General features: G+C 38.1%; 1 protein-coding gene across 3 annotated transcripts in view; it reads left to right on the top strand.

Moving 5' to 3' along the window:
* LOC6046544 (protein Shroom) overlaps positions 1–27,883 on the top strand; it is a 402,522-nt gene that overhangs the window by 8,140 nt on the left and 366,499 nt on the right. For all 3 annotated transcript variants that reach the window (XM_038256568.1, XM_038256567.1, XM_038256569.1), the window contains one exon: positions 15,490–17,168. In XM_038256568.1, the coding sequence (XP_038112496.1) occupies positions 16,833–17,168 (336 nt within the window). In that variant the 5' untranslated portion in view covers positions 15,490–16,832. The remainder of the gene's footprint in view (positions 1–15,489; positions 17,169–27,883) is intronic.

Here is a 27,883-nt window from a genome sequence, read left to right as displayed (position 1 = left end):
CGATTCTTTTATTTTTAGTAGAGAAAAGAAGGCCTTTTCGTCATGCGAGAATGACAGGAAAAGTAATAAGTTTCACAACGGAATTGCAAAAAGTGTATTAGAAAATGTGATTTATTTTCGTACTGGAGATCGTGACAAATTTGCTTCTTAAAAAAAGTTTCTGTTTTAAACATATTTGCAAATTTATGAAAAAATATACTTTTCCATAATAAATTTTTAAATAAAAATATGAAATACCTATTTCAAGTTTTTGAGAAAAAAAAATTCTGTTATACATCTCTATTGCCATGCTAATATTTTCTGATAATATTTATATTTTGATTGGTTTCTCGTACTTCATCCCGCACTTCAAATCCTTCACCACCTGGATTCTAACTTCTGTCTTTGTTGCATACCTGCGCTGTTCACCAGAAAGAAGGAAGTTTCAAAGCCATTATACTCGATACTCTTATCGCTTCGGATGTGTTGTTTTGATCTTTAGAGGCACCTTGCGGCACAAAGCACTTTTATGTATAATATGCAAAACGCCCGGCCCGGTGCTGCTGAGGTGTCCAACCCGGCCCAACCTGCCTGCCTGCCACACAAACCCAACTTAGGCAAATTTATTCCCAATCCCTTTAAAATCCGATAATACTTTTTATAAACATACATTCAAGGTTTTTATTCTCTCTCTCTCGTGATTTTTCTTCGGTGCTAGTGCTTTTCGGTCATCTTTCTCCGAAGGTTCACTGTGGTGTACCTAACCTACACTTTGTGAGCGTGTGGAAATACCTTTATGGCCGCGAACGATCGCGTGGTCCGGCGGCGTGGTCATTCCGAGACTACTCCTCTGTAGAGTGTTACAAAAACAATAACAACTGGCGCAGTAAAGTTGAGCTGTGTGTGTTTGTGAGGCCCGAGGGCTTACTTTGGTACACATTTGCGAGGTTAGGTCGCGATCAAGTTTGCGCGGAGTCATACCTGCGCGATCACTTGGGAGCTGCTGGTTAACGTGAAGTTCTTCATGTTACAACTTTAGTTCTAGATAACAAAATGTCCCAATTTGAAAGTTTGGAAGTTACTAAGTCTGCTCGAGTCACGATCGCTCGATCCTCTCAAGAACTCTTCACCACTCGCACACCTGTGATTTCTCTCTCTCTCTCTCTGATCGTAACCTGTATTGGTGCCGTATTCTTTGCGCGGATTCCACGATCGTTTGTGGTGGTTTGCGTGAGAGTTCGTCCAGCTAATACCCGCTGCAGTGCAACTCCGCCGACCGGCGTTTGTTCTGACGTGTTTCTCCGACCTGAACGTGGGGAAGTTGAGCGAAGTTGGAGTTTTGCGGTAGGAGGTCGGGGAGGGTCCCAGAAGGTGATGATTATTGAGTGGCGAGCAAAAGAAAAGGAGAAAGGAGATCAGAAGCGCATGACTTCTTTGCCGTTTGCGTCTGTTGTGTGTAGGTATTCTCCGAGATGTTGTTGTTGTTGTACTTGCGGGGTCTCCAAGAAGGGAGGTTTGGGCTGCGTGATCGCGCGTGGAGAATGGCCAGACGATCGCGATCTTGTTTCTTGTTGCTCTTTCTTTGCCGGACTTGTCCAGCTGCTTAATGGAGCGCTCCTCTTTGTGAGTGTTTGTGATTGTGGAGTTGGAGTCGTCGTCGCAAGCAAGATCAACGGCAACAACAACAACATCGGCAACAGTTCTGCTCATGTCGCTTAAGTGGTGCTGTCGTGGCTGTGTATCACTGAAAACTACACACTATCGAGGACTGGTTTTGGCGACGTTGGTCGTTGCCATTGCTGTTGATGTCAAGTTCAGAATGCTGCTGCTGCTGGAATGAAAGTCGCCGTCGTCGTCGCCTCAGCAGAGAATGTGGATTTGGCGTGAAGCATCCTCGGGCAGCTAATCTCGCCGCAACGTGGAAGTCGAAAATTGAAAAATTGCTCTCAACACCTGCCAGCGTCTTGAATTGTGCGGCCAAATTATCGCATCCGTCCGCAGCTCCACGACATTATGCCACAATGTAACTCGATCATTCAAAGCTGCTCAAATCAATTGGAGGCAATTTAATTCCCCAAATGACTGCTGCTCCAATTGGCGATCGATTGAGTCGCACCATCTGCAGGGAAGTGTTGGACTTGACACGTCTGACACGCCGCAGCATTGGAGAGATCTCAGCGGAAGAACCTTCAGGCCTGGTGGTGACCATCAAACCCGATCTCGTTGAACACCCACCAGCTCTTGATCATCGCGCCAGCGGTGAACTGTCGAAAGTCGAATCAATTAAATCAGAACCAATCACGGAGTTTTCGGAAAAAAAGAAACGGCAGATGAGCTTGAACGTGTGCGGTGGGCACTAAGAAAAAATAACCTCAAAAACAAGTAACAACAATATGTGCGATATCATTGCTGAAAAGAAGAATGGGCAAGTCACTTGTTTTAAAGTTAAAAGTTGCATAACGTCACGTTTCATCACATGACACACGGCGTCGATTGAGGCGTGAGGAATTTGAGGTGTATGCAAAAAACTTAAAGGCAAATCAGCTGTTGTTGTGATTTTGAATGACACAGTCGAGAACACGAAAAAAAAAACGTTTTAATCTGGTTAGCAAGATTAAAAAAACAATCAAATTTAAACGGCAAATATTCGCTCAAGTTTGTTTTACTGTGTACACGTACATCACATATGGCTAACAAGAGACCTCAAGCACCAGAAGCTCGGAAGCACGGAAACCCCATCGTGAACGTGGTTCTACCCGTGATTGTTTGGGAGCAAAAGTCATGAGCGTTGGGAGGAATAGAAGATTTGAGTTAAAAAAGGTAAAAATCAGGGAAAATATTGGTGAACTATGACCCTTAATTGATTTTGTTTAACTTTTTAGTTTTTTGTTTATATTATTTATATTCTGTTTTGAGCAATTTTTGTTCTACAAAACTTGTAACTTCTCATGTTTTTGATGATTTCTGCTTTCATTTTTATTCTAAATAATTTTGTTTCTATCTTTCAGCAAAATTTTTGAATGTTTTTGTTTAACTTACCATTTATTTACCATTATTTTTACTTCATTACTTCTCCCTCTTCTTGTTTTGCACGATTTCTGCTGCATTATTTTACATTTTTTAAAATAATGTTCAATGTTTATATTTCACTGGATTTTTTAAAGGGTTTTTTTAAAGTACTTATTTTTAACTTTTGCTTATTTTTATTGTTTCATATTTTTATATGAAATAAGTCAAATCAAAGTCTCATTAAAAATTGCCAATTTTAATAACTATTCAACTTTAAGCAATAACTTGTTTAAATGAATGAAAAATGTCATATTTTCACTGTATCTAGACAAAGAGTTTTGTTTTATATATATATATACGTTTTTGTTGTAATGTCTTTTTTAACTTTTGGTTTGTGTGTTTGTTTTCATCACATTGCTTGAATAATTATTTTTACGGATTTTACAAATATTGGTGTATTTGATTTTTGGTATAATTTGTAATTTTTTACAAATAATCCATTTAAAAATATTAAACTATTTTGGAATTATAATTTGTGCTGATAAATCAAATTAATGTTCTTATTTATTTTTGTTTTGCTAGCTTTTTCTATTTATTTATTTTTATATTTTCTTCCTTAAATGTGCCAAGTTTTTTTTCACAAAGTTTAGTAAAAAAATAACCGGTATATATGTTTTGGTATTTATTGAATTTTATCCAAAAAAAGAATATTTTGCAGTTTTTGGTTCGATATTTTTATTTAATGAATTATTTTCCAAAGCATTCTTATTTTTTTGTTATGAAATTTGTTTTATCATTTAAATTTGCATTGTTGCTTCTTTTTAAATGTTTTAAATGAACAAAAAGCAAATAAAATGTAATTATGCAATTTGACATTTCATTGAATCAGCTTGTTGATGATGAATGTCTGAAAATTGTTAAGAATTGATTTTTGAATGTTAATTTTTTCTTTCTACATCATAACGCAATTTTGTTTACTGGCTCTAGAACGGATATAGACTGTATCTTGGATATTTATTGGTACATAATAATTTGATATTGGCATTTTAAGGATACTCATTTCGTTTTTTTTTAAATCATGTTTTTTTTTTATCCAACATTTCTATGATTATGTTTCTTCTAATTTGTATTTTTTACAAGTCTTTGAATAATGAAGTTAAGTTTAGGAATGCATTTTTTTTTATTAAAAATAGTTGCTACAAAACAGTTTTTTTAAATTATTTGTTCCTTTAATTCTCAAAAATGTCAAATAAGGGATTTAAAAAAAAAAAAAAATTATATATAGACTTTTTAAAAGCTGTAGTGCTGATTTCTTAAATTTAGGTGCATGATGAAATACTTTACTTTGCAAAAATAAGTACAATCGAATAGTTTTTCAAAATATTTCGAGAATTTCGACCGAAATTTCAGGATTTTTATACATTTGCGTTTTTGAATAGTAAAAACTACTATATAAATGTATTCTCTCTAACATTAATTTTGTTAAAACATTCATTAGATACTGGTAAATTAAAAAAAAATCAAATAAATTCACCAAAGCTGGCAGCTTGCAAAACAAATTCATTTACAGTTTTGGTTTACTCTAATTAAATTCTCCGTGAAATTCTCAAATAGCAGAGAGGAGCAGATTTTCGTTTTAAAATTCATGAAATGACAATTTTCATGGAAATAGGACAACATTTCATTCAAACTTGCATTAACTTTTTCGCTTTAATTTTCGGTTAACGACTAAGAATTTGAAATAACGACAGAAAATCCTATTTTTTTAAATTATGTTTTTCACAATTTTTATCAACAAATTGATTTACAATTAATAAATGAAATACTGCAAAGGATTCTTCAAACAGTCTTTCAGCCAAATATTTAATTTAAAATCAGACAAAAAAAGAAGGCAATTTTGAAGGGAAGAAAAAAGCTTTTTTTTTTTTATTAAATTTGAATTCTACAGGTTAGCAAAAGCGTTGCATTTTTACTTATTCAAAATGGCGGAAAATGGAATCACTGACACAGTAAAAATATTAAAAGTCAATCTTTTCAAACCTTTTCAGGTCATCTATCGGTTCCGCCCCTGACTTTTCCAACCCAAGTTCGCCTGAAGTGCAAGAACAATTTTTTAATCGCGTTTTAAAAACAAACAACTCGCTACAAGCAGACGAAGATTCTTGGCTCATTGCAAACAGAGTAGCAGAGACCAAAACAAGAAACGGCATTCAGAGCTCGGAGCCGGAGTTGGCATTGCGCTGAGCTAAGCCAAAGTAACGAGAGGTACTCTGCCTCTGCCTGGTGAATGTTGGGGGAGTCGTCGTCGTCGTCGTTTCGGTATACGTGTTTATTCGAAAGATTTCTTGCCGGTCCTTGAACTCTCTTCCATCTCTTCTCGCGAGGCCCAGAGCTCATCCGAAAGCCTTGCGCGGAGTTCAGTGTTGAAGTTCGGAGTCGTCGTCGAAGAGCTTTGAATCGCTCGCGATTCACGTTTAATTATATAAGCCACCAGCGCGCGCGCGGCTTCCATGTGTGAGGGGCTTCATCATTTTTTTTCTGTTTCTTTGTTTTTTTTTTTATTTCAACTTTTTTGACCAATTTTGAATCACGTTCAATTTTCGGAAAGAAGACGCGAAGAAATACAGTCGGATCGTGATGCAATCCGGACCTCTTTGAATATACCTGGGCTGAGCTTGAAGAGCTGCGGTGATGACCCGCGAGTTCATAGCTGGTGTTTGAACACGTCGTAAAAGCTGTCAAAATATTGGATTTTATTGTTGACAATCGGTCCCCGAGTCCCCGAGTCCTAAGCCAATATTTGGCATCGGGGTTGACAACTGTCCCATTCTTTGGTCTTTATTAATTTATGATAATGGAGGAGGTTGCACACGCGCGCTCGATCCAAGCCGAAAGTGTCACGTTTCTTGAAGTTTTTTAGTCTCGAAATTTCCTATTGGAATAATCTTCATCCCGAAATTCTACCTGCGGTCAGAATCTACCTCTCCAAAGCCGTCAACCTGTGTCCAATTCCTGGTCCCTTTTCTCTGTTGACACTAGACCCTCGAAATCACGTTGTGTATACACAAGGATAATTGTTGAGCTTCTCCTTAGTCCTTTTCGTCGAACCTCTCCAGAGATCCCTTGCTGTGTGAGGTCTTCCAGAATCCTTCTGCCCCGAAAGCAATGAGGTGATAACAGCTCTCGTAATTCCCCGTCGTATATCTTGAGGAAAAGCTCAAAGTTTCGTCTCTTCGGTTCCGGTGGATTAATCGACTCACTGGTTTTACATAATATGGCTCAGGTTCGATCGGACCCAGGGGGTTTTCCAGAAGGATACGCACCACTGTGAGTTCGAACTTTTATTGCCGAGCGAGGTGTTTTTAGCAGAGTGGAAAATTTGGCAGAAATTGAAATGAGGTTGAGGAGGGCTTTATGGTCCTGCACAATTGTTTTATGGGTAATCTAGGGGCAGGTAAAAGGACATGCGTTGATGTCCTTCGGTTCACAGATCACTGGCGCCGGAGATTTCGGATGCTTTGAGTTTGGTGATTTGAAACGGTTTCACTTTCTCGGGAAGGTCTGCCGAAGAGAAGGAAAAAGGTAAAGGTTCTGATCTAGTATGCTCTTGATCAAATTGTTATCATAATTTTTAAAATCTATTGCCGAATCGAACAACAACAAAGCAGATACAAATAAAAAATTACTTGTTTTTTTTGTTTACTACACATTTTCATTGAATTTGCGGTGTTCACCTGAAGAATCTTGAAATCAGTTAGCTAAATGATAGAAAGAGGGTTTGGGATTTTTTTGATTACGGTATTTGTGAAATAGGAAAAAAACAGATTTGTTACAGCAGCATTAATTAGTAAATAGAGTGGCAAAGCGTTGAGAAATAAGAGAATCAAGAAAGTAAAATCGAAAACAAATGGGCGATAATAAACAGAAGGCGTTTTAGAGAATCAGTGAAACAAAATAAACAGAATATAGATGGTAGATAAAAATGAAAGAAGGGAAACCCCGCTCTGCGATGTTTCAGGTACATCCACAGCAGTTGACTCAACATACTGCGAATCAAAACAATACCGTCTACAATCACAAATTACTTCCCTGTCCCACATTAGAGCCGTCTCGACTCTAACCATCGCTGGTCAAAACTGTAGGAGCCGTTTCCACAGGCCACCAGCAAGGTCATACTTTGTCATCATGAGGACGAAACCAAGCCAACGTGGAGGTAAGAAAATAGGACACGTGCAAGGAACCAGAGCTATACTGTCTTGATCAAGAATGATCTAACAGGATATCTTTATATTATTCAAAATAAAATGTCATATAAATGTGAGGAAGGTAAGAACAACGAACAGGTGGATTCTACAAGGTTTATTTTTGGTATTTAGAACAAAACATACATTTTCGGATTCACAACAATGTTTTGATGGTCATTTCTGCTCTCGACAGTAAACGCAACGATCCAAACAAACATGGTTTTTCCATTCACCAAACAACAACCACATCTCGCGCTAACGGACAGCCAAACTGCACTTTCTGACGGCCATATTTTATGCAGTTATTTCGACTCTGTTTTCTTCGGGTGGGTCTCCCCATCGAACTTTGAAAAATTGCCACACTTTCGAGCCCCATGTTCAAGCGTTTCTTTCGACCACCTCCACGCTCAGCAAACTGGATCGCTGGCAACACTGTCTGGCTCAATTTCGGCGCTCCCACAGACACAGGAAAAAAAGAAGTCGCGGCGACAACCCGCTACCCAATGCTTAATTTGTAAGCTTAATCGTGGGGTTCGATTACCCCCTGGAAGTGGGCGCAGAGTTGCAAATATTGCATTCCGGCCACAATGGGGGAAAAACCACACAAACCAAATTTCGACGCAACTCAACCCTGAACCATTTTGAGGGCCCAGCTGTGGAATTGATTTTGGGGGTTGGAGTTGTTTTTTTTTACCAAAAACCGCAGTAAAACCAAAACTGCTACGAGAGACGCTGCAAAAGCCACACGGCAATAAATGCAAGAGGAGAGGTCCAAGAGTTGCGCGAAAACTCGTTCGCCCCCGTGTCAAAGTGTCGATCCTGCCCAGAGAGAAGCGAAAATTTTGCAATAAAAATTAAAAACAGTTGGAGGCATGGAAATGAGGTCACCGCTAAAAAGGCATGATTTTTGAGAATTCGAGGAATTTCCTTAAAACCATAAAAAATCAAATTCAAAACATTTTATTTTTGTAGCTTAAATATGCTGTGAAAAAAAACCATCATCAACACTCAAATTTAAGTGTTAATGTGTCAAATGCAATTGGAGTCAGTCAGTCAAAAGCAATGTGGAGAAAAAAAAGATCCCAAAATTGGCGTGACGCGTTTCCTGCCAGGTGAGGAGGCGTTTTGGGTTACGAAGGTCTCTGTGCGTGTGTTTCGGTCCGCCAATGTCTCTGCCGTGCACCGATTAGGGCGTTGGCACACAAATGGCGGGTTTATACAGTATGTAAAAAAAGTATTTACACCCCTTGGGCACTATGTACATATTGTGATGAAACATCTAAACAATTTAATGTTGACAGAAACCTAGTACTACGTTTTGTTCAGAAACTCATGCCAGACATTTTGCCACAAAAGCTCATGAAAAGATGATTTCTATAAAAGTTATATAACAAATACTATTACGAAAATAAAAAAGGTGCAAAAAAAGTTTGTACACCTTTCGAAAAATTTACATAAATAATGTTATTTGTTGACAAATCACCATAAATCCAGTCTCCCAACTCCAAATAGGCATCCTTGACTGATTAAAAAAATAATTTGGATTGAATATAAAGTTTACTAACTACTTAGTATAAAAGTTTATATAACTCTGGAAATTCTGTAGAAAACTTATCTTAACTTAATTTTGAAATCTTCTAATTCAACTAAATGTCAATATATTACCATAGAATTGCAAAATAAACATTTGGGAGTGGGTATAACACCGTTTTGGGGTCTTTGTATCGCTAGAATAGATTTTTCGTTGGAATTTCGTAACAACCCGGAATTACGTCGTCGGAAAATCCGCCGGCATCGAACCGGTCCACAATTCACAAGTCAACCTATGTGGAATCGGAAAGGGCATAAAATTTCCGATCTTTGATACCCAAACATCTAGGTTTTCTTTAAAACCTACGTTTTTAAATACCTGGGCAAAAAGTAAGTTTGATCCACGAGAACAAAAATTACGAAATTCCATACATTTTTGACAGGTTGCTCAAACGAAACCATAACAACGTTTTTGCTTAGGTATTTAAAAACGTGGGTTTTATAGAAAACCTGGATGTATGGGTATCAAAAGATCGGAAATTTTATGCCCTTTCTGATGCCACATAGGTTGACTTGTGAATTGTGGACCGGTTCAGATGCCGGCGGATTTTCCGACGACGTAATTCCGGATTGGTACGAAATTCCAACGAAAAATCTATTCTATCGATACAAATACCCCCAAAACGGTGTTATACTCACTCCAAAATGTTTATTTAGCAATTCTATGGTAATATATTGACATTTAGTTGAATTAGAAGATTTCAAAATTAAGTTAAGATAAGTTTTATATAGAATTTCCAGAGTTATATAAACTTTTATACTAAGTAGTTAGTAAACTTTATATTCAATCCAAATTATTTTTTAATCAGTCAAAGATGCCTATTTGGAGTTGGGAGACTGGATTTATGGTGATTTGTCAACAAATAACATTATTTATGTAAATTTTTCGAAAGGTGTAGAAACTTTTTTTGCACCTTTTTTATTTTCGTAATAGTATTTGTTATATAACTTTTTATAGAAATCATCTTTTCATGAGCTTTTTGTAGCAAAATGTCTGGCATGAGTTTCTGAACAAAACGTAGTACTAGGTTTCTGTCAACATTAAATTGTTTAGATGTTTCATCACAATATGTACATAGTGCCCAAGGGGTGTAAATACTTTTTTTACATACTGTAAGTCATTTTTGCAAGTATCATTTATTTATTAATGGAACTTTTAATGATATCAGTATTAAAATTAATTTTCAATAAAAATATTGCGATTTTATATAATTATGGAATAAATTATGATGTTATTGTTTTGCCTTAACTCATTGTTTTACTTGTTTAAAAATTGGTACAGACTAGCGTTTGATATTTAACACTGATCTCCTGTGTTCCCGAGCAGACGGAAATAACTTGGGATGGTCAGTTTTTGATATTGTGAGAAGATCGGAATATGTTATTGGGATGAACGGATTAGTTGTTAAAATAACAAAAATCAATAACAAAGATTTGTTCGAAGAATAACATAAACTGTTATTTTGTTGTTATTGCAATAACAAACCAATAACACAGAAGGAATCATGAAGGCATAACAAGATTTGAAATTTTGTGCGGAGAGGTGGAGCAGCATAATAACAAAAAATGTTATTGAACTGGTATGTCTCCATAAAAAAAAAGTTGTTGTTTTGGTTTATTTGTAATTTGCAAATAAACCTGCAGTTGCCATAACTCCTCTTTACTAGTCAGGGCTGCAGAGTCGGGTACCTCAAAGCGACTTTGAATCCATACTTTGAAGACAACTCCGACTCTGGATGCAGTATGTGACGTCAACGCCGACTTCAGCTCTCCAAAAATATCCGACTTCAAGTAAAAGTTGCTCAAAACTAGCTGAATCCGATGCCATCTCCGAGGTCTCACTCCAGCTCCGACTTCCAGACTCTCTGAAAATAATAACAGTTGTTGTTATTCACATTTCAAAAATTCTCAACAAATAAATCAATTCCCTTAGAGGGTTTAACAAAATTTAAAAAAATCTACTTTCAAAAGTTAATTTTATCGGATTAATTTTAGCTTAAGGACCCCATTTCATGGTCAAATAAATTACCACGATTAAATTGGTCAAAATTATTCCATAGTTTTAGCCAATTTTAGTAAAGTCCTTTAGGAAGTGTATCAAATAATAAAAAGAAAAACAACTTTCAAAATTTCAATTTTTTTGAATATTTTCAGCTTAAGGACCCCATTTCATGGCCAAAATAATGACCCCGACAAAATTGGTCAAAATTATCCCAAAGATCTAAACATATTTAACAAAAGAAAAAATAATAACAGATTGTGTTACGGACTCTTACAAACTTTTCCATTTGTGCGATTTATGGAAACTTTATATTTTTAAGTCAGAATACCAAACTAATAACAAATCTTGTTATTAGGAGAGTTTTTGAAACGTATATGATTTCCTCTTAATAGTGTGTCATTAAACATTTTCAATATAATATCACTTCAATAACAAATCTTATTATTTTATCATAAATTGTTATTATTTTTTCTCCTTGAAGTTGAAGTTCAGGATAAAATAATTTAACAGGATTTGTTATTGAAATATTATTAATTTTGTTATTACCGTCTGCCCGGGTTTCTCAATTCTAGCTTCTTAAATCGCACCAGCTGTTACTTGAGTAGATTGTTCTTGAACCTCGTATCACTCTTGAAATTCTTCAGATATTCGATGACCGCTTCCAGCTTCCCCAAACCTCTTCTTCCTAAGTCTTGACGTCTCTTCATTTCCACCATACCTTTTTTTTCTTCGATCGCAAATGACGCGTTTGCAAATTTCTGATTCTACACGTTGACCACAATCATCTCTCCCCCTGACGTCGACGACGGCTTCTGGGGGCCTGCTCTTGCCTTCTGTTCTGCTCTTCGCCTGTCAGTTTTACATGCGCTAACTAAAAGCTAGAAGTGGCTCCCCCCTGAGATCCAGCCCGAGCCCGTCATCCTTCGATGAATTCATTCGCTGGAAATTTCTTTCCGGTCAGCTTAGCGCTCTTCGGAACAGACTTGGTCAACCACATAGCCACTGGAGACCCCGCTCGTGGTGGTTGAGGTGAGGCCGAAGCGATTTCATAGAATAGATGAAAATGAAATGTTTTTAATTTTTATTGGCTCGTCTTGAGCGCTCGTCTCTTGACAAGGGAGAGGACAGGTTAGCGGAGAGAGGGACTACCTGTCCCACCAGGTTTAATTAAACGAGGTTTTGCGGGAATGCGGTGATGAATTCGCGATGATGTGACGCAACGGTCTAAGATTAGAGTGGTGTGAAACATTCGCGGTGTACACGCGGTTATTGGAGCACACCACGGTGAATGGAGCGGCTTTTATCTAGCGAACTTTGTTTACTTTTTTGGTGCAAGGGGAAAGAACTCTGGCTGGATAGCTGCGTCGAGAGCGCATTGGAGATTTGTTTTACGACAGCTCTCAACGGTGATAAGGAGGTTATTCGAGCAGGCAGATAACTGAATTCGAGGGTTTCGAGTGGGTGATGTAAACAGCGCATAACTTCAAGAATTAATTTCCTTATGGAGTTAACAGATGGAAACAATGTTGTACGAGCAATCAATGTTATTTGCCTTCAAAATTATAATAATAATAATAAACTATAATGAAAATTTCAGCACTGTTATATCTGATCGCGATAAATAAGCCATTTAGTCACTACAAATGGAAAGAAAGTAATTTTCAAAACAAAATAGCAAAATACAGTTTCTGTTCTCTCATTACCATTTCTTTTCGAAAGTTAGAAAAAAAAAATATTCAACAACAAACTGATATGAATTTTATGGTTCTAATCTAATAACTTTAAATAATCCAGCAATCGTGCTGGCATTATTTTCAACATTGACATTAAATTAGATTTCACAATACTCAATTTACATTCAGAAAATTCTGAAATCAAATGAAAAAAAAGTAATTTGATCGACACTTCAAAAAAAAAAATCTAAAAAAAATGTCCGCTAATAAAATGTGCTATTTTATGGGGAATTTTTTAAGCTTTTCATCATATTTTCCGTATTTGAGATGAGCTGCATATTAGAAAATGTATTATCAAACCTTTTTAATTTTTTTAATTTTATTGCTTTAAACATTAAATTGAAGTTCTGTGACCCCATTTTTAGTCAAATTTTAGTTGTTGATTGCCTTTTAGCATACCTAATAGAATTTTCTCAATATTTCATTTCTTATTAATTGTACGACATTTTCAGATATGTACAGTAATATGTTCTTAACCTTCCGAAATTTGTTTTATTATTGAAACATATTTATAGTTTTAAAAATTTTAAGCAAGTTGTATCATAAAATGATAAAGGCAGTTATGAAATTTTTTAAATCAAGACTAGCATTTTAAATAGGCGTAATATTCACTGTTAGGCCCTTTTAAAATGTTAGTCTTGATTTAAAAAAACAAAATATTTTTTTCAAAAAGATTGGAAAATTTCACGGATGTTTCATGTTTTAACATTGAAAATCGGACCATTAATTGCTGAGATATCGACATAAGAAAATGGTGGGCTGTTTAGGTGAGAGTTCGAAAACTTCAATTTTCCTGTTTCTATTTCTTTAAGCCGCTGTATCTCAGCAACCAGAGGTCCAATCTTCAATGTCTCTTAGATAATTTTATAGCAAATTTTCTGAACCTTTTAATTTTTTTTTTTAGAAATGGTCACTTTTTTTTTAAATCAAAAAACTGCAAATATTTCGCTAAAATCAAACTTTCGGTGGCTATATCTTGAAAACAGAGCCTTTTATCAAAAAAACTGTAAAGCACTTTTCGATTGGAAATAATTTTTTTTTACATGAAATTTTGATTTTTCCAGAAATCAGTATTTTTCAAAATAATCAGATTTTTTTTCAAAATAGGCAGATTTTTTGACCATGTTTCTCTATAGTCCAAAAGTTGCGGATTTTTGTCCCCTAAAACATATTAAAAAATCTCAAAAATAAAAAAAATACGTATTTTAGGAAATTGAGTTTTTGTGAGCAATTTTTTTCCGTGTAACTATATTACTCAAGAATACCTACAACTTTGCTGAAGACACCAAATTGATCAGAAAATTCACTCAAAAGTTTCAGCTGTTTGAATATTTACGTACCATTTTTGTATGGACAGCAGCCAACATTGTATGGAGACTTGTATGGGTGAACCAATGACACAAAATAGCATCTGGCAATAGCCCCACAAAGTTTGAGCCAAATCAAAAAATACAAATAAAATCCATTTCCGGTTTTGGTAGAGAATTGCTCATTTGGTAATTCAATTGGCATTTGAAAGGTAAGAAAATAAAAAAATACGATTTTTTTTGTTCATGATTCGATTTGGCATCCGAGATCCCATAAAACCATCGGATAATCAAACTTCGGATAATCGAGTTTGGACTGTATTTTGGTAATTGCTTTCAAACATTGTACATTGCTGAAATGAAATTAATACAGTAGATTCTGAATAGTCCATCGAGAAAGCGAATAACCATTTTAAGAACGATACAAAATTGAAACTAGATTGAAAACATCTTTTTCCTGATACTTAGCTTTATGAGAAAATCATGGCAACATCCAGCAAACAAAATCAAATGAATGTTAAATTACCACAAATTTGCAAAGTAAAATGTCCAATGCCATAAGAAGGGAAAACATTGACCAACGGAGAGAATTTTGTGAAGAATTACAATCCAAGAGACCGCCGACGGTAGGAATCTTTGAGCTAGAGAGGGCATCGAGGAAAGAAGAGCATTGATTTTAGGGACTGAAGATAACTGAGACAGGTGGAGAAATATTGTGGTAGAGAAGATCGACAAATAGAGAGCTGATTGTAATCAACATATGCTTCCTGATAAGTTCAACAGTTATTTGTAGTACACCCAAAATTCAGAATCGAGATAATCGTTCTCTCAAAATTTATTGAGGGCTCAGTGCCAAAATCGATAGAATAATGGAACCAACTCACACCATCATAACAAATGAGTTCATTCGTTAGTTGAATCAATAAATCTCCAACAAGTGTCATACATCGACTTCTGACTTCTACATGGTCACCAAGCTGTGGTGTCCGAGGCAGCTAAGTCATTGGATTGGTTTGTCAAATGTATCTGGTTCGATTCCCGTTGTCGACACTTTTGGTTTTTTGTTTGACGGATGAACTTTTTTTGCAAATGAACCTCGAGAGAATAGTTCTATCGTCCATCTCGAGCTGTGTTCTCTGCGTCCGTGAATGGTACCACTATTCTCTCGACTCGAGACCATCATTCTCTCGGACTAGCGCTGCCAGTTTTGGGTGTAGATATTAAAGTATTGATCCATCCACTGATTCACAGCGCTATTTCCTGGTTCCGCTAGGCTGTAGCTTTCCCCGGGTAACCTCCAACTACAACGCCCATCCAATTGCCATTATCTGCACTGACTCTGTGGGTAGATCCTCTTCCTCAATCCTCAACACCCTACCATTTAATCCTTCCTTCCTTATCTTTCCCACGGGGAAAGCCAAAACTATGCGCACCACCACAACTCGGTTTATTTGCGTATTTTCCTCCTGCCTTCCTCACCCCAACTCCGCGCGCCTCATGTTTTTCCATTATCACCTCCTCCCAGTTACTCTCCGTGCACAGGTTGAAAACTGCTGACTGATCGATATTGTTGATTTTCGTCGTGTTACTGATTTGTTTGTGTGTCTCTTCTTGTTTCGTTTCAGGCGCGTGATAACCAGCCGTAAGTGCGCTTGTACGCCTCTGAGATCTGCGTATCGTTTTAATCAGCGCGCAGCGCGCAAGTCGTCGCGTAATGAGGCTCTGAGCTCTGAGCAGCAGTTTAGCGCAACACAATCGCAATAAGTGCATTTTGGACTTCCGGGGTTCCATTACTGACTTGCGGAGGAGATTCGGCCAGCGCGTCAGGAGGATATCAATTACCATAAAAGTTTTGTGTGTATACAGCTCTGAATAATTGCGGCCCCGAATCAATCATTTTTTGGGAGCACGAAGCTTAAAAGCATTCCGGGCGTCAAAAAAGCTTATCGGGGGCAATTTTCCTCTGCGCGCATTGGACGTCGAATACGTCCGACCGACGACGCACCACGGGGCAGAAAAAGTGTTTGGAGAAAGTGAAAATTTGAGCCGCAGAGCTTCCCCCCCGGGGGGGAAAAGTGGTCCGCCACAGTAATTAAACATTATTAACTAATAAAGAAGAATAAAATTATTATCATCAAACAAGAGAGTGAAAAACAATTGCCCCCACGAGAGCGCGAGTTCGCGCATTACGAAAGGAGGAGAAAAAAAACACAACTCTTGAGGAAAAGTGTGTGTTCGGGGTTGGAACCTCCCCGGCGTCGCGACCTCCGTAACGAGAGTCTCTACAACAATAACATGGAAATTGATCTGTTATTGTTAACTAATGTCCATACGAGCAAATCCGTTGAAAGCTTGCCCGGTTACGGCATTCCTAGCATCAACACCTGAACCCTCGTGGTTGCACAAGCGCGAAGACCTCTGAACACCAGTCAGGCTCGCGTCAATCGGGTGGGGCGACTCAACAAGATCACAAAGCACTCTCTTTCACCTCACCCCTAATGCATAATCAGTACCGCCTTGGCTGCCTCGGCAGCATTTGATTTAATTAAGTCCCCCCTCCCCCCGACCTCCTCTGTGTTGAGGATCTTGGGAAACAATTGGCACCACCCCCGCAGCAGCAGCATCAGCAGGTTGGGCGGAACAATTATCGCGCGCGTCGCGTGTCTTCCCAAAGTCTGCCGCTACAACTCTCACCCTCGAAGATCTTGAAAGTGCCGCCGTCGAAGGGGGAAAAAAAGGTCAAACCCTAGATGTTGTGAGAAGTTTCGTGTGTGTGTGTGTGCGCAGGGGGAAAATGTTCCCCTTGGTGCAATCAACTCGAGAGTCTACCAACAAGTGCGCGTTCGCGGTGATCTGATTCCAAATATCCAAGAGTCTCGCTCTCTCTGGCGAAGAAGCAAAAATAAAATTGTGTGTAAATTGTGTGCAAGTGATTCTGTATGTGTGTGTGTGTAGGTGAAGAGTAACAATGGATCGGTGCAACGGCGGAACGCCGAGTTCAACTCCGGCAAACCCTAACAGCAGTAGCAGCAGCAGCAACAACCCCGCAACAACTCCCAGCAGTACCAACAACAATAACGGCAACACTGCCGCAGCAGCCGTCGCCGCCACAACTAGCAACAATGGTGTGAAGTTGCGCCCTGTATCGAGCGTTGACTCGGGCCCATCGACGACCGTGTCGGCGACCATTGGTGGCGGAGTTGGGGGTGCCGGCGCCTACCGGAGGTCGTTTCATCGATCCGGACCGGGCAGCGCTAGTGCGACGTCCGACTACAGTATGTCAACGCTGGCGGAATCAGTGCAGGTTAGTTCCCTTTTGCGTTGTTGTAGTTTAAGTCAAAGTTCGATTTGAGAAGTTTGCATAGTAGACAGAGTCAGAATATCCTGGGAAAGTTTCACCGAGTACTCTAAGAGATATTCTGACTCTGTGCTACAACACAATTTTGGCTTATACGTCTTCCCTAAGGAATCTGAAATGGTCCAGCTTGTGAAGATACACTACCTTCCCTTTATTAAGCAATCGAATCAAGAAGAGAAACGATCACCAGTGATGTTGGTCCGTATGGAGATATTTTTCATATATGAACAAGGATACATTCTTATATTCCGATATTATGATCAATTCAGATTTTTTCTGAATATTATAACTGCAGGAATTATGAAAATTACGTACTACTTTTAAAACTAAAATCACTCAAAAAGGCATATCATTTGAATACTTAAAAAACATTCAATAGTTTTAATAACTTTTATACTTTAAATTCTTTTAAGTCATTTTAATATTGTTTTATTGATACTTTTAATATTTTTAAAGATTTTATTTCTTTGAATAAACATTAAATAATTTGAATACTTTTAATTCTTTAAAAAAGTCAAAACTCTTAATCATTCAAATTAGATTGTTCAATTTTCCGAAGATTTTGAGGATTTCCCGGGAAATGTAATCTCTACGCTAGTCATTGTTTCTTTCGTCAAACCTGTATGAGTTTATATTTTTGAGTTTTTCTTGGTTTATGCAATTCTTATCGTGTCAGTGTTTTTTTGCTAATAAAACAGTTTTAAAACTATTTAACTTTTGTTCCACGAATGATTTAAGAAATTTAGGGTTTTTTTCTCGGGAAACTTTCATTACTAGTCCTTTAAATACTTTAATGATTTTCATACATAAAATACAATAAAAATGAATCATTGAAATGCTTTTAATGCTTGGAATAATTTTATTAGTGCAAATATTTTTTATACTTTCATCATTTTTCTAACTCATAATATTTATAATAAAAACAATACTTATAATAATTTAAAATTCTTCAAAAATCTTACTTAAAATACTTAATTGCTTTAAAATTATTTAAATATTTGAAAAGCTTCAAAAAAATAAAATACCTACATTTATGAAAAAAATCCTTCATACTTTGCAATAGACTTTAAATACTGTGTTAAATTGCTGTTATTGTTGTATTACTTTTCATACTTTTAAAACATTAAAAACTATTAATAATTTTTAAACTTATTTATTTGGTATAGCTCTAATATTAGAAGCATTTTTAATACTTAAAAAACGTAAACTACAGAAAATAATTAAAGTTCTTAAAATTCATAAAATTATTTAAATACTTCAAAAGCTTTAAGGACTTTAAACACTTCTTAATATTCTTAAATATTCTTAAAATTCTCAAGTTCTCATCTTCTTCTTTTCAATGTTCAATATACTTTGAATTTTGTACATCGTGCATCGGCATACGAGAGAATAAAGAGCACGGTTCGGTAGTAAAATGGTACTGTGTGCAGACTGAGATGATAAATCCCGAAATTACCGAGAGTACTTTACTCATGAGTCATGGGTTCATTTTCAAAAAAGTTCATTTATCAAAAAAAGTACCGGAGACTTGAACCCAAGACCTTCGGCTTAATGAACCGTGCCTTTGCCGCATGGGTCAACATGGTTCGATGACTAAGTGTCGGTCATTTGTCCATATAAGCCACTCAATTGGATGAACTGTTTCAATGAACGAATGAACACGTGAGAGATCTTTACTCTCGCAAAATAGTACTTTCCTCACGTTTCTTTTCAGGAGGACTATCCCCTCGGTCTTTAACTTTGGGTGTAATACTGTTCTTACTTTGAACAATTTTAATGTTTTACTGCCGACATAGTATCTTTTTAAATAAACTTAAAATACTTTATATATTTGAAAATGCTTAGAAAACTATCAATAATTGGAATACCTCTAATATTAAAAGCTTATTTAATACCTAGGAACGTTAACTACAGAAAATATTTAGGATTCGGAAAATTCATAAAATTTGGTTAATACTTTAAATACATAAATTTCAGAATATATTGAATAGACCTAAAAAACCTTAAAATCTTAAAATACTTAACATATTTGAAAAACATCACATACAATACTTAATATAACCTAAAATACCTAAAATACATTGAATACTTTCAGTGCTTCAAATCTATTAACCTTCAACATTTACTTTTAAAGCTGAAATACTTGAAGTACATTGAATATTTTCAGTGCTTTAATTTTTTAAACCTTCAATATTTAAAAAGAACTTCTAAAGATAAAAAAATCCTAAACTTCAAATAACTTTGAATGAAGTATTTGAGATGATTTAAATTTTATGATACACTTGAAACTTTATTACTTAAAAATACTTAAAATACTTAATACGTATGTTAAATACTTAAAATTGATATTTTTTTCAAATACCAAAAATTTTAAAGAACTCTTGAAATACATAATCTATTTTGAATTCTTAAAGTATTTAACATAAAGTATCTAACACACCCATAATACTTAAGTGTCTAAAATACTAAATATATTTAAAGTATGTACTCGATATACTTTGCAAGCATATTATATGCTAAAATACTTCAAATTCTTGAGTAGTTCACCTATCATTTGTTTATACTCTAAAATACTACACAAACTGAATTAGCATCTGCAAATTATTTTTGAAATAATATATATTTTTCAAACATCTAACTTCATTTTCTAACCTCCTGATGTTTCTTCCTTGAATTGATAGAAATTGTTATGATAACAAGTTAACGTGCCCAATAAAACAACAAATTACAAATAAGAAAATTATAACGCATAACATACTTGGAAAACTTCAAATATGAGTACAGAACAAGGTACAGCATGTCATTTCTTCGGGCACCTAATCTTGGCACATCAATATTTTGACGATCGACTACAGCTTATAAAAAGCAATTTCAACTAAAATATAGTAATAAATCGCTTAATAGGAAGTTAGCCACCTAACAACGAAGCTCTGCGGGTTGCACACATTAAGGCGTTTGCTAATCATGTTGTCAAAATCGTTAACAAGTGTGAACAGAATTGTGGCAAATGCGAACGCCTGACGTGAACTGGTGAACGTTTTTTAGAACAACTTTTTCTTTTCTTTTCACCAATGAAAGCTTTGTTTATTCTTTTCAAAAGTACGTTTACTTGGGGATCCCATACCAAAACAGTGATTTACATCCCAATTAAGAGGGAAATTTCTCAATGATAATAATATTACTACAGGTAGCCGAATTTGATATTCAAAACGTTTGAATTACTACTTGGTTTACTACCTATTAAAAAAAACTATTTTAGCAACCATAGGGTCATTCTAACTCTTTTAGCATGTCCTGAAGTGCACCGATGCTCAGCTATTATGCGAACAAACATAACCAGCCTTCCAGTAGAAGATTAACTGCACATTTCCCAGCGCTAATTCCTCGTCTCTCGCTTCCTGACATGTGACGAGATAGCTGGAGATTTATGTGTCTTTGGCATGCCAGGGCGCGAGAGATTCCGCAGAAACGGAACTTCCCGTGTCGCAAAGTACCAACGTGTGGGATACAGGGCGCAGAAGCTGTGCTGGCAAAAAACAGAAGTTGATGCGTGCGAGAGCTTTTACCTCTAGCGCGCACGCAATCCCGGGGTGACTTCAATTACCGACGATCTACATGATTTATAAGTTTGAGCGCGCGTGGGATTCGCGACTGCAGCTTAAGCTAATCGCTCTAATGGTGATGTAAGGGTTGACGGGTCGTCCACCTTCGGGTCTCAAGGTTTTCAAGGTTCGGCTTTTTTGCACTTTAAGGATGACGGACGCGCCAGAACCAGGAAGTCCCTAATGGATCCAAACCCCCTGCAACTGTGGTCTTCCCGTTTCGGGGAACACTCAGACGAGCACAACTTGAGGTAAAGACCAGTAGTCCTCTAACCCAATCCCGCGCGGGTAATTTATTCTAATTGCCACTTTAATATGCTCGCGCGGAGTGGCCTCGCCGGGAAACCCGTTCCGCGCACACACAGTGATTTGGCACTCTCCGCAAGTCGTCCCCGTAGTCGGATCGATTAGAGCTCCTCCCCGCGTACGAATCTCGTTCACCTTCGCGCATGTTTGATTTATCGACGGTTTTAATTCTCTTAAAAGAGTATTGACATGGGGCTGGCACCACATTCCTAGTCGTAGTCCAGAGTCCATCCCGCCCCTCGCCGCCCAGAAAGAGAGGTGAAACAAGCAAGATAAATCGATATAAAAAGTATTAACAATCTAATCTACTTTTACCTGGGCAGTGTTCTCTCTTTCTTCATGGCGCGAAAACCAGTTCTTCGTCGTCGTCGAAGAATTCGACGAGTCGAGAAGAAAAACGCGTCCGCGCACGATCGGGAATAAATCAAATCCGCAACCAAAATAAATCATATTTTATTCCCGGTTTCGGAGGAGTCCCGTCCGAAGCACACGCATTGCCCCAACTCCCGCGGGAACCCAAGCGCTCTGCGATATTGATGGGATCTTACGGGGCCATGTCGTGCAGGTCCCGTTTTTTTGGACGGGACCAGTTTTTTTTGTGTGTTCATCGTGGTTCGTTATTAAGAACCTATGATAATATGATTAAGCTTTCCGCGCTGTGGTGAGTCGCGAACCTCGTTTTTTTTTCTCTCCACAACTTCACATTACGTAACGAGACAGATCGTGCTGGAGTGTTATCGTCAACGGAGGGAAATTCGCGTTCTTTTGATCATCGCGATCGCTAATGGATCCTCTCGGCATCGCAGAAGGATATAAATTAATGGATTTTGCTCGCACCCTCCAACCTTTCCCGAAATTCTGCTGATTCCTTCGTTTAGTGTCATCGCGTTGCGGATTTTTATAAATTGTACATTGTCAATGAGTAAGTGCGACTGTCGTTGGCTTCATTGACTTTTCTCCACTCCACAGTGTTGATTTATGTAATAATTTAAAGAATTATATCCGCAATTATAAGGTACATCTGTCAACGCGCGGAAAGATTTATTTGGGGTGCCCGAAGGAAGTGTGGGAACTGTGTCACCAGAAGCTAGTAATTTGTAATCGTTTGTACAGACTAAAAATTAAAAATATTGATAAAATTGGTTGTAATCGTTGTACATTAGACATTAGATCAAGCAGATCACAAGAATTTGGAGATTGGAATTGTTGATGCTTCACTTTTTTAAAGGGATAAGGGAAATTCTCCACGGTATCCCCAAGTCAGTTTCGCTTGGAGTTGGAGGGTTTTTGGGAAGCGATGTATCTCTTAGTTCGCCATAATAAGTCGGTAAACTCTACGCCGCAGATCCCCATCGCTCACCCGGTAGTCCCGATATATCCCACACCTGATCGCCGCCACAGCAGACCTTAATCCGCAGTAGGTCATCCGTAGCGAATTTCGCTGCAAACCGCCGCAGCTGCATCGAATCTGCACAGGTGCCGAGCACTCCAGAAAACTGTAAATCCCGCACCCCAAATCAGGACGCGTACTAGTGGTGCAATCAAAGCCGCGTAGAGGGGCCCCCAATCAATCATTTCGCCAAGACGGCCGGCAGCATTCCAAATCGGTAAACGACGACCAACTACTACTACATGCGGTGGTGTGGCCCGACCTCCAGAAATAACAAAAAACTACCATCGGCCACAACTGACGGAGTCGCGTCGGGCCTCTCTTCGCCGGTAGTCACCGATGCGTGTTACAACCTTGGACTGTCCGGCGGCGGTGGCGGTGAGGAACCGCATTTATTGAATCTCTTCGAGATATCGGAGGGATCCGGCATGTGTGAGGGCGCCGCCGTCGTCGCAGACGTGGGACAGAGGAAAAAAGGCCCCTCGATTACTACTGTTACCACTCATCAATTATGGATGCGAACATTGTTTACAGTTATGTTTACCTGCTGGTGAGGCGGTGTGGTGTGGTCGTACGGATCTTGGACTTGGGAGATATAGGTGTCGATAGGTGCATTTATGCAGTTTTGTCCGTCGGCGACGTGTGTCTTACGACCTGCTGCGCGCGGGCACGTTCGATAGATACGGGGAAGGTTACGTCGACGACAGTTTGGCAACCTCGTAGAAATTCCTGCCGATTACGGTCAGCTGGTCTCCGGGTGAGTGTGTCACGTTGGAATCTCCAGGATGTGGAAAAATACCGACCCTACTCTATTCTACTGAAGCGTATTCCAAGATTCTTCATATCTCTCCCAGAACATCGCGTCCCCTGTCAGATTACGCATTATTCCATGTAATTATCCCACGTTCTAGCTAACACTCGGAATCCTTATCCTAGCACAGATCTAGCTCCAAGAAGGCTACCACTTCCCACACTTAGAATCCTTTATTCGCTCTCCTCAGAAGCGTCCAGAACGCTCGGCAGAGACATTCCCGGAGTCCAAAAGAGGCCTGCGCGTAAATTACAGGAAAGAGTTATTTTCAAACCCTACGAGAGATGACTTGCGGAAAGCCGAGCAATGACTCGCCTAAAACTGCATAGCTCCGGACACTCCGGGAGGTTCTGAATAGATTCGTTGTCCCAGGAGGACCGCGTAGCTAGATGTGCAGCATCTCAAGAACCACGCACATTATCTGGTGGTGGATGTGTTTATTAGAGATGTTTAGCAGCAATTTGGAACCCTCTTCCAACGGACACATCATTCTCGCGTTTCCTCCTCACACTCTGTTCTTGGCGGTTGGAAGTTGTTGTGGCCTAGTCCGTGTTCGTAATTTGATTTCCCGTGAACCAGAAGTTCTCCCGTTCTCTGCAGTGCTGAGATAAATGAAATTAAGTGATTAGGGCAGTGCCTCTTGACGTCAATCTCCACAACTCCAGCATCGGAGCTTAAGACCTGGGTTGAGGATCAGGTGCACACTATTTGCACCTGTGTGTGCTGCACACGTTTCGTTGGATTACGACCAAGGGGTAGAACCTCTGTCGTGTTTCTCTGTGTTGACCTTTATCTCGATCTCATTTACATATCACTCGGATTTCATCTCGACCCCTTCGTCTAGTGCGTTTCTCTGTTTTTGTTCCTTTCTAAGCTCCCCTTGAACTGTGTGTTTTCTGTGGGAATGCAGCACTTGGACGCGTTCAGGGCATTCCACACATTACCTAATGTCTCTCGGCTTAAGGCATTTCGCTTTATCAGATCAACTTCGCTGAGATATGGACGTGGTGCAGATTTGAGTTGTTTTTTTTTGCAAGATCCAGCCCGCCTTGATTTGACAGCTACAGCAATCTACTCGACGTTGCGTACCTCTAATGAAGCCCCCAAGATCGAGAGTTACACGCGGGGTAGAACCACTTCACGGCTTCCGGCAACCGGATTTTAATAACCACCCCGAAAAAGTGCAAGACATGACCCAGAAACGAACCAGCCCGAAAATCTACAGTTATCCCGCTCTCCCCGGAGTACCCCACACTAAGTGGCTGCGTTTTGGCTACCGGGGGTCTAGTGGCACGCGACCAGGGAAGGATGCCCCGGTCGTAAATCCAGACCTTGAGGCCACCACCGTCCGGAACGGGACGGGACTTGGCTAATGACATGCATGGTGGTTGTAGCCCATTAGCACGATGCCGAATCTCCGCGCGCGCGCGGATTACGGCACAGATTCGGGTTTCTCGGGGGGACCTCACACACTCCCGGGGATTTGATGTAGGGCAGTGTGTGAGGTTGGGATGATTTATGGCAGTTGGTTGTAATGACGCGCCGAGATGGGGACACACAAACATAAAACAATCAAGCGATTCCGGACTTTGTTTAGTGCAATGGGAGGGTAGGTCCGCGGAGACGGAACCAGTGGAACTGGTTGAGCCACATTAGAATATTTGATTAGCAAATTTGACTCCAAAGTGCAAGGCTCAGCGATCGGCGTAGACGAAGACGACGACGGCGACTTGGTCCAATTAGATGGATGCCTGTTTGATGACTGAATCCTTCATCAAATGTCCGGATCGTGGCGTTTGGAGACAGGTGACACGGAGAAAAATGTTTTTTTTTCTTTTGTGAAATAATAATATTTTTTCTTTTTTAATAACATAAATAAATCATAAAATGTAGTGTCAAAACTATTTGAACAAATCAACTCATTTAAATCAAATCAACAAATTTCAAGTGATAACTTGTCATATTTTTTGAGGAATTGTTTTTTTTTACTATCTTGTAAATTTTTTCATTCAAATTAAATTATTCATTCAACTTTTAAATTTCTCAAATCACGTTAATCTTAGATGAGATATATAAATATTACTTTAATCAAACTAAATGAAATAACATTTTTCTCCATTCGGCATTTTGTCTTTTGACCTATTGTCCTAATGTCATAAATTCAAAAAGTCGAAATGGGAAAAAGTGTAAAATAAGATAAAGATTTTTATATTCTTTCAAAATAATGTAGTCTAGTTTCTGTTATATTGCTGTAACAAATCTTTTTCTTCAAACAAAAGCCGGTATTTTTTTCATATAGGTTATAATTAAAAAAACTTAACATAGGTATTTTATTTGGTTATTTGATTTTAAACTTCAGTATTTGAATCAAATAAAATCTCGAAAAATGTATTTTAAGAGAACTTGCATTGCTATGTTTAAAATTTAAAAATCTTCAAAGCTAAATTAAATCAAAACCTTATTTTACGATGTAATGATTTTGATTATGATTATGATATAATTACACAAATAACCTAAAAATACTGTTTATTTTTTATCTCCTCCTTTAGTTTTTGGTTCCAGTTTTTTGTTTCTTGAATTTCTCTAATTTCTTGAATTTGTTGATTTTATTTGAACTTCGTGATTTTTTGAACTTCTAGAATTTTCAGACTATGCTGTTTTTCCAACTTCTTAAAATTCTTGATTTTCTTGAATTTCTTATTTTTTTTTTACTTTCTGGAATTCCTTGAGTTTCTTGAATTTCTTAAATTTCTTGAATTTCTTGAACTTCTTGAATTTCGGGAATTTCTTGAAATTCTTGAATTTCTTGTATTTCTTGAATATCTTGAATTTCTTGAATTTCTGGAATTTCTGGAATTTCTGGAATTTCTGGAATTTCTTGAATTTCTCAAATTTCTTGAATTTCTTGAATTTCTTAAATTTCTTAAATTTCTTAAATTTCTTGAATTTCTTAAATTTCTTGAATTTCTTGAATTTCTTAATTTTTTTGAATTTCTTGAATTTCTTGAATTTCTTGAATTTCTTGAATTTCTTGAATTTCTAAAATTTCTAAAATTTCTCGAATTTATTAGATTTCCAAAATTTCTTGAATTCTGAATTTCTTTAATTTCTTGATTTTTTTGAATTTCTTGAATCTCTTGAATTTCTTGTATTTCTTGAATTTCTTGTATTTCTTGAATTTTTTGTATTTCTTGAATTTCTTGATTTTTTTGAATTTCTTGAATTTCTTGAATTTCTTGAATTTCTTGAATTTCTTGAATTTCTTAAATTTCTTGAATTTCTTGAATTTCTTAAATTTCTTGAATTTCTTGAATTTATTAAATTTCTTGAATTTCTTGAATTTTTTTTTTTTTTTTTTTTTTATTAAAGACCGAATTGCGCACTTCTCAGCATTTTGCTGGAACATTCACCTACTCCAAGATTGACCTGGGGTTAGGCTCGGCTGTCTTTTTAAGTTTGGGGATGGGCTCCCTTCTTTTCAATTGATCTTTAACCTTCCACAATAATCTGTTGCACTAGCCAGTGAGCCTAAGCTCTTTTAAGGCAGTGCATTTCTTATATTCTAACTACATTCTATGATTTGGTATTGATGGCGAGCGGTGGTGGCAGTTGTTGACTAAGATGAGCGGCGTTTGACGATGGGCGGTTGCTGGTGGGTGGTGGGCGTTGGGCGGTGGGCGGTGGGCGGTGGGGGCGGGCGGTGGGCGGTGGGCGGTGGGGGCGGGCGGTGGTCGGCGGGCGGTGGGCGGTGGGCGGTGGTGGCATGAAACGAGATGTAACAGAACATTAGTTTTGACTTCTACACAAAAAGGTGGATTCTCTGCTTCATGTTGATGGTGAGTAACCGTTTGAAGGCGGCGATGGTTGTCGTTTTTTTGCAGTCGGTTGTCAGTGCATTGTACAACTTCCCCGAGGTAGGAGAATTTTTCCTTCCAAACTCCGTGTACGGCCGTGGTAAGATGAAATCTCCTAGTTGTCGGGATGCGCGAGATGACTCCCTTCTCCTCAGTGCAAAGTTGTGATGTTGCTTGGCGTCCGTTGAGATCTTGCGGTGCAGCATCATGGTTTGTAGTTCATACAATGCTTTCACCGGAAGGATCGAATCAGTACAATCCGAGTAAAGTTGGGTTGTAGGAAACAGCAATGGCTTGCGTGAAATAATTTTCAGGCAGCGATTTTGAAGAACTTGTAAGTCGTGTAGATCCGTTTTACAGGCTGCTCCCCAGTTTGCAACTAGGTACTGGATTCTGGAGTGTACCAAAGCAAAGTACAGCATTTTCATTTGTGGGTAAGGAATGAACGACGAGATTCTCCAAAATATTCCACACAGAGAGCTGAGTTTGCTTTTGAGGGCCCTTATATGAGCAGTCCAGGACATGGTACTATCAAGAACAAGACCAAGAAAGGGATAACTGGAAACTTCTTCAACAGTCTGTCCGTTTACAATAAGTTGAGGGTGATCTGGAACTCTCCTCCTTGACGAGTGGATGATCATGTATTTGGTTTTCGCAAGGTTAAGGGATAGCACGTTCGTTTTGAAGAAGTCGTTCAG

The sequence above is a fragment of the Culex quinquefasciatus genome, chromosome 2 (assembly GCF_015732765.1).
Source record: "Culex quinquefasciatus strain JHB chromosome 2, VPISU_Cqui_1.0_pri_paternal, whole genome shotgun sequence".
Classification (NCBI taxonomy): Eukaryota; Metazoa; Arthropoda; class Insecta; order Diptera; family Culicidae; genus Culex; species Culex quinquefasciatus.
The sequence above is the reverse complement of the archived record's forward strand: the minus strand, read 5'-3'. Positions and strand labels throughout refer to the sequence as shown.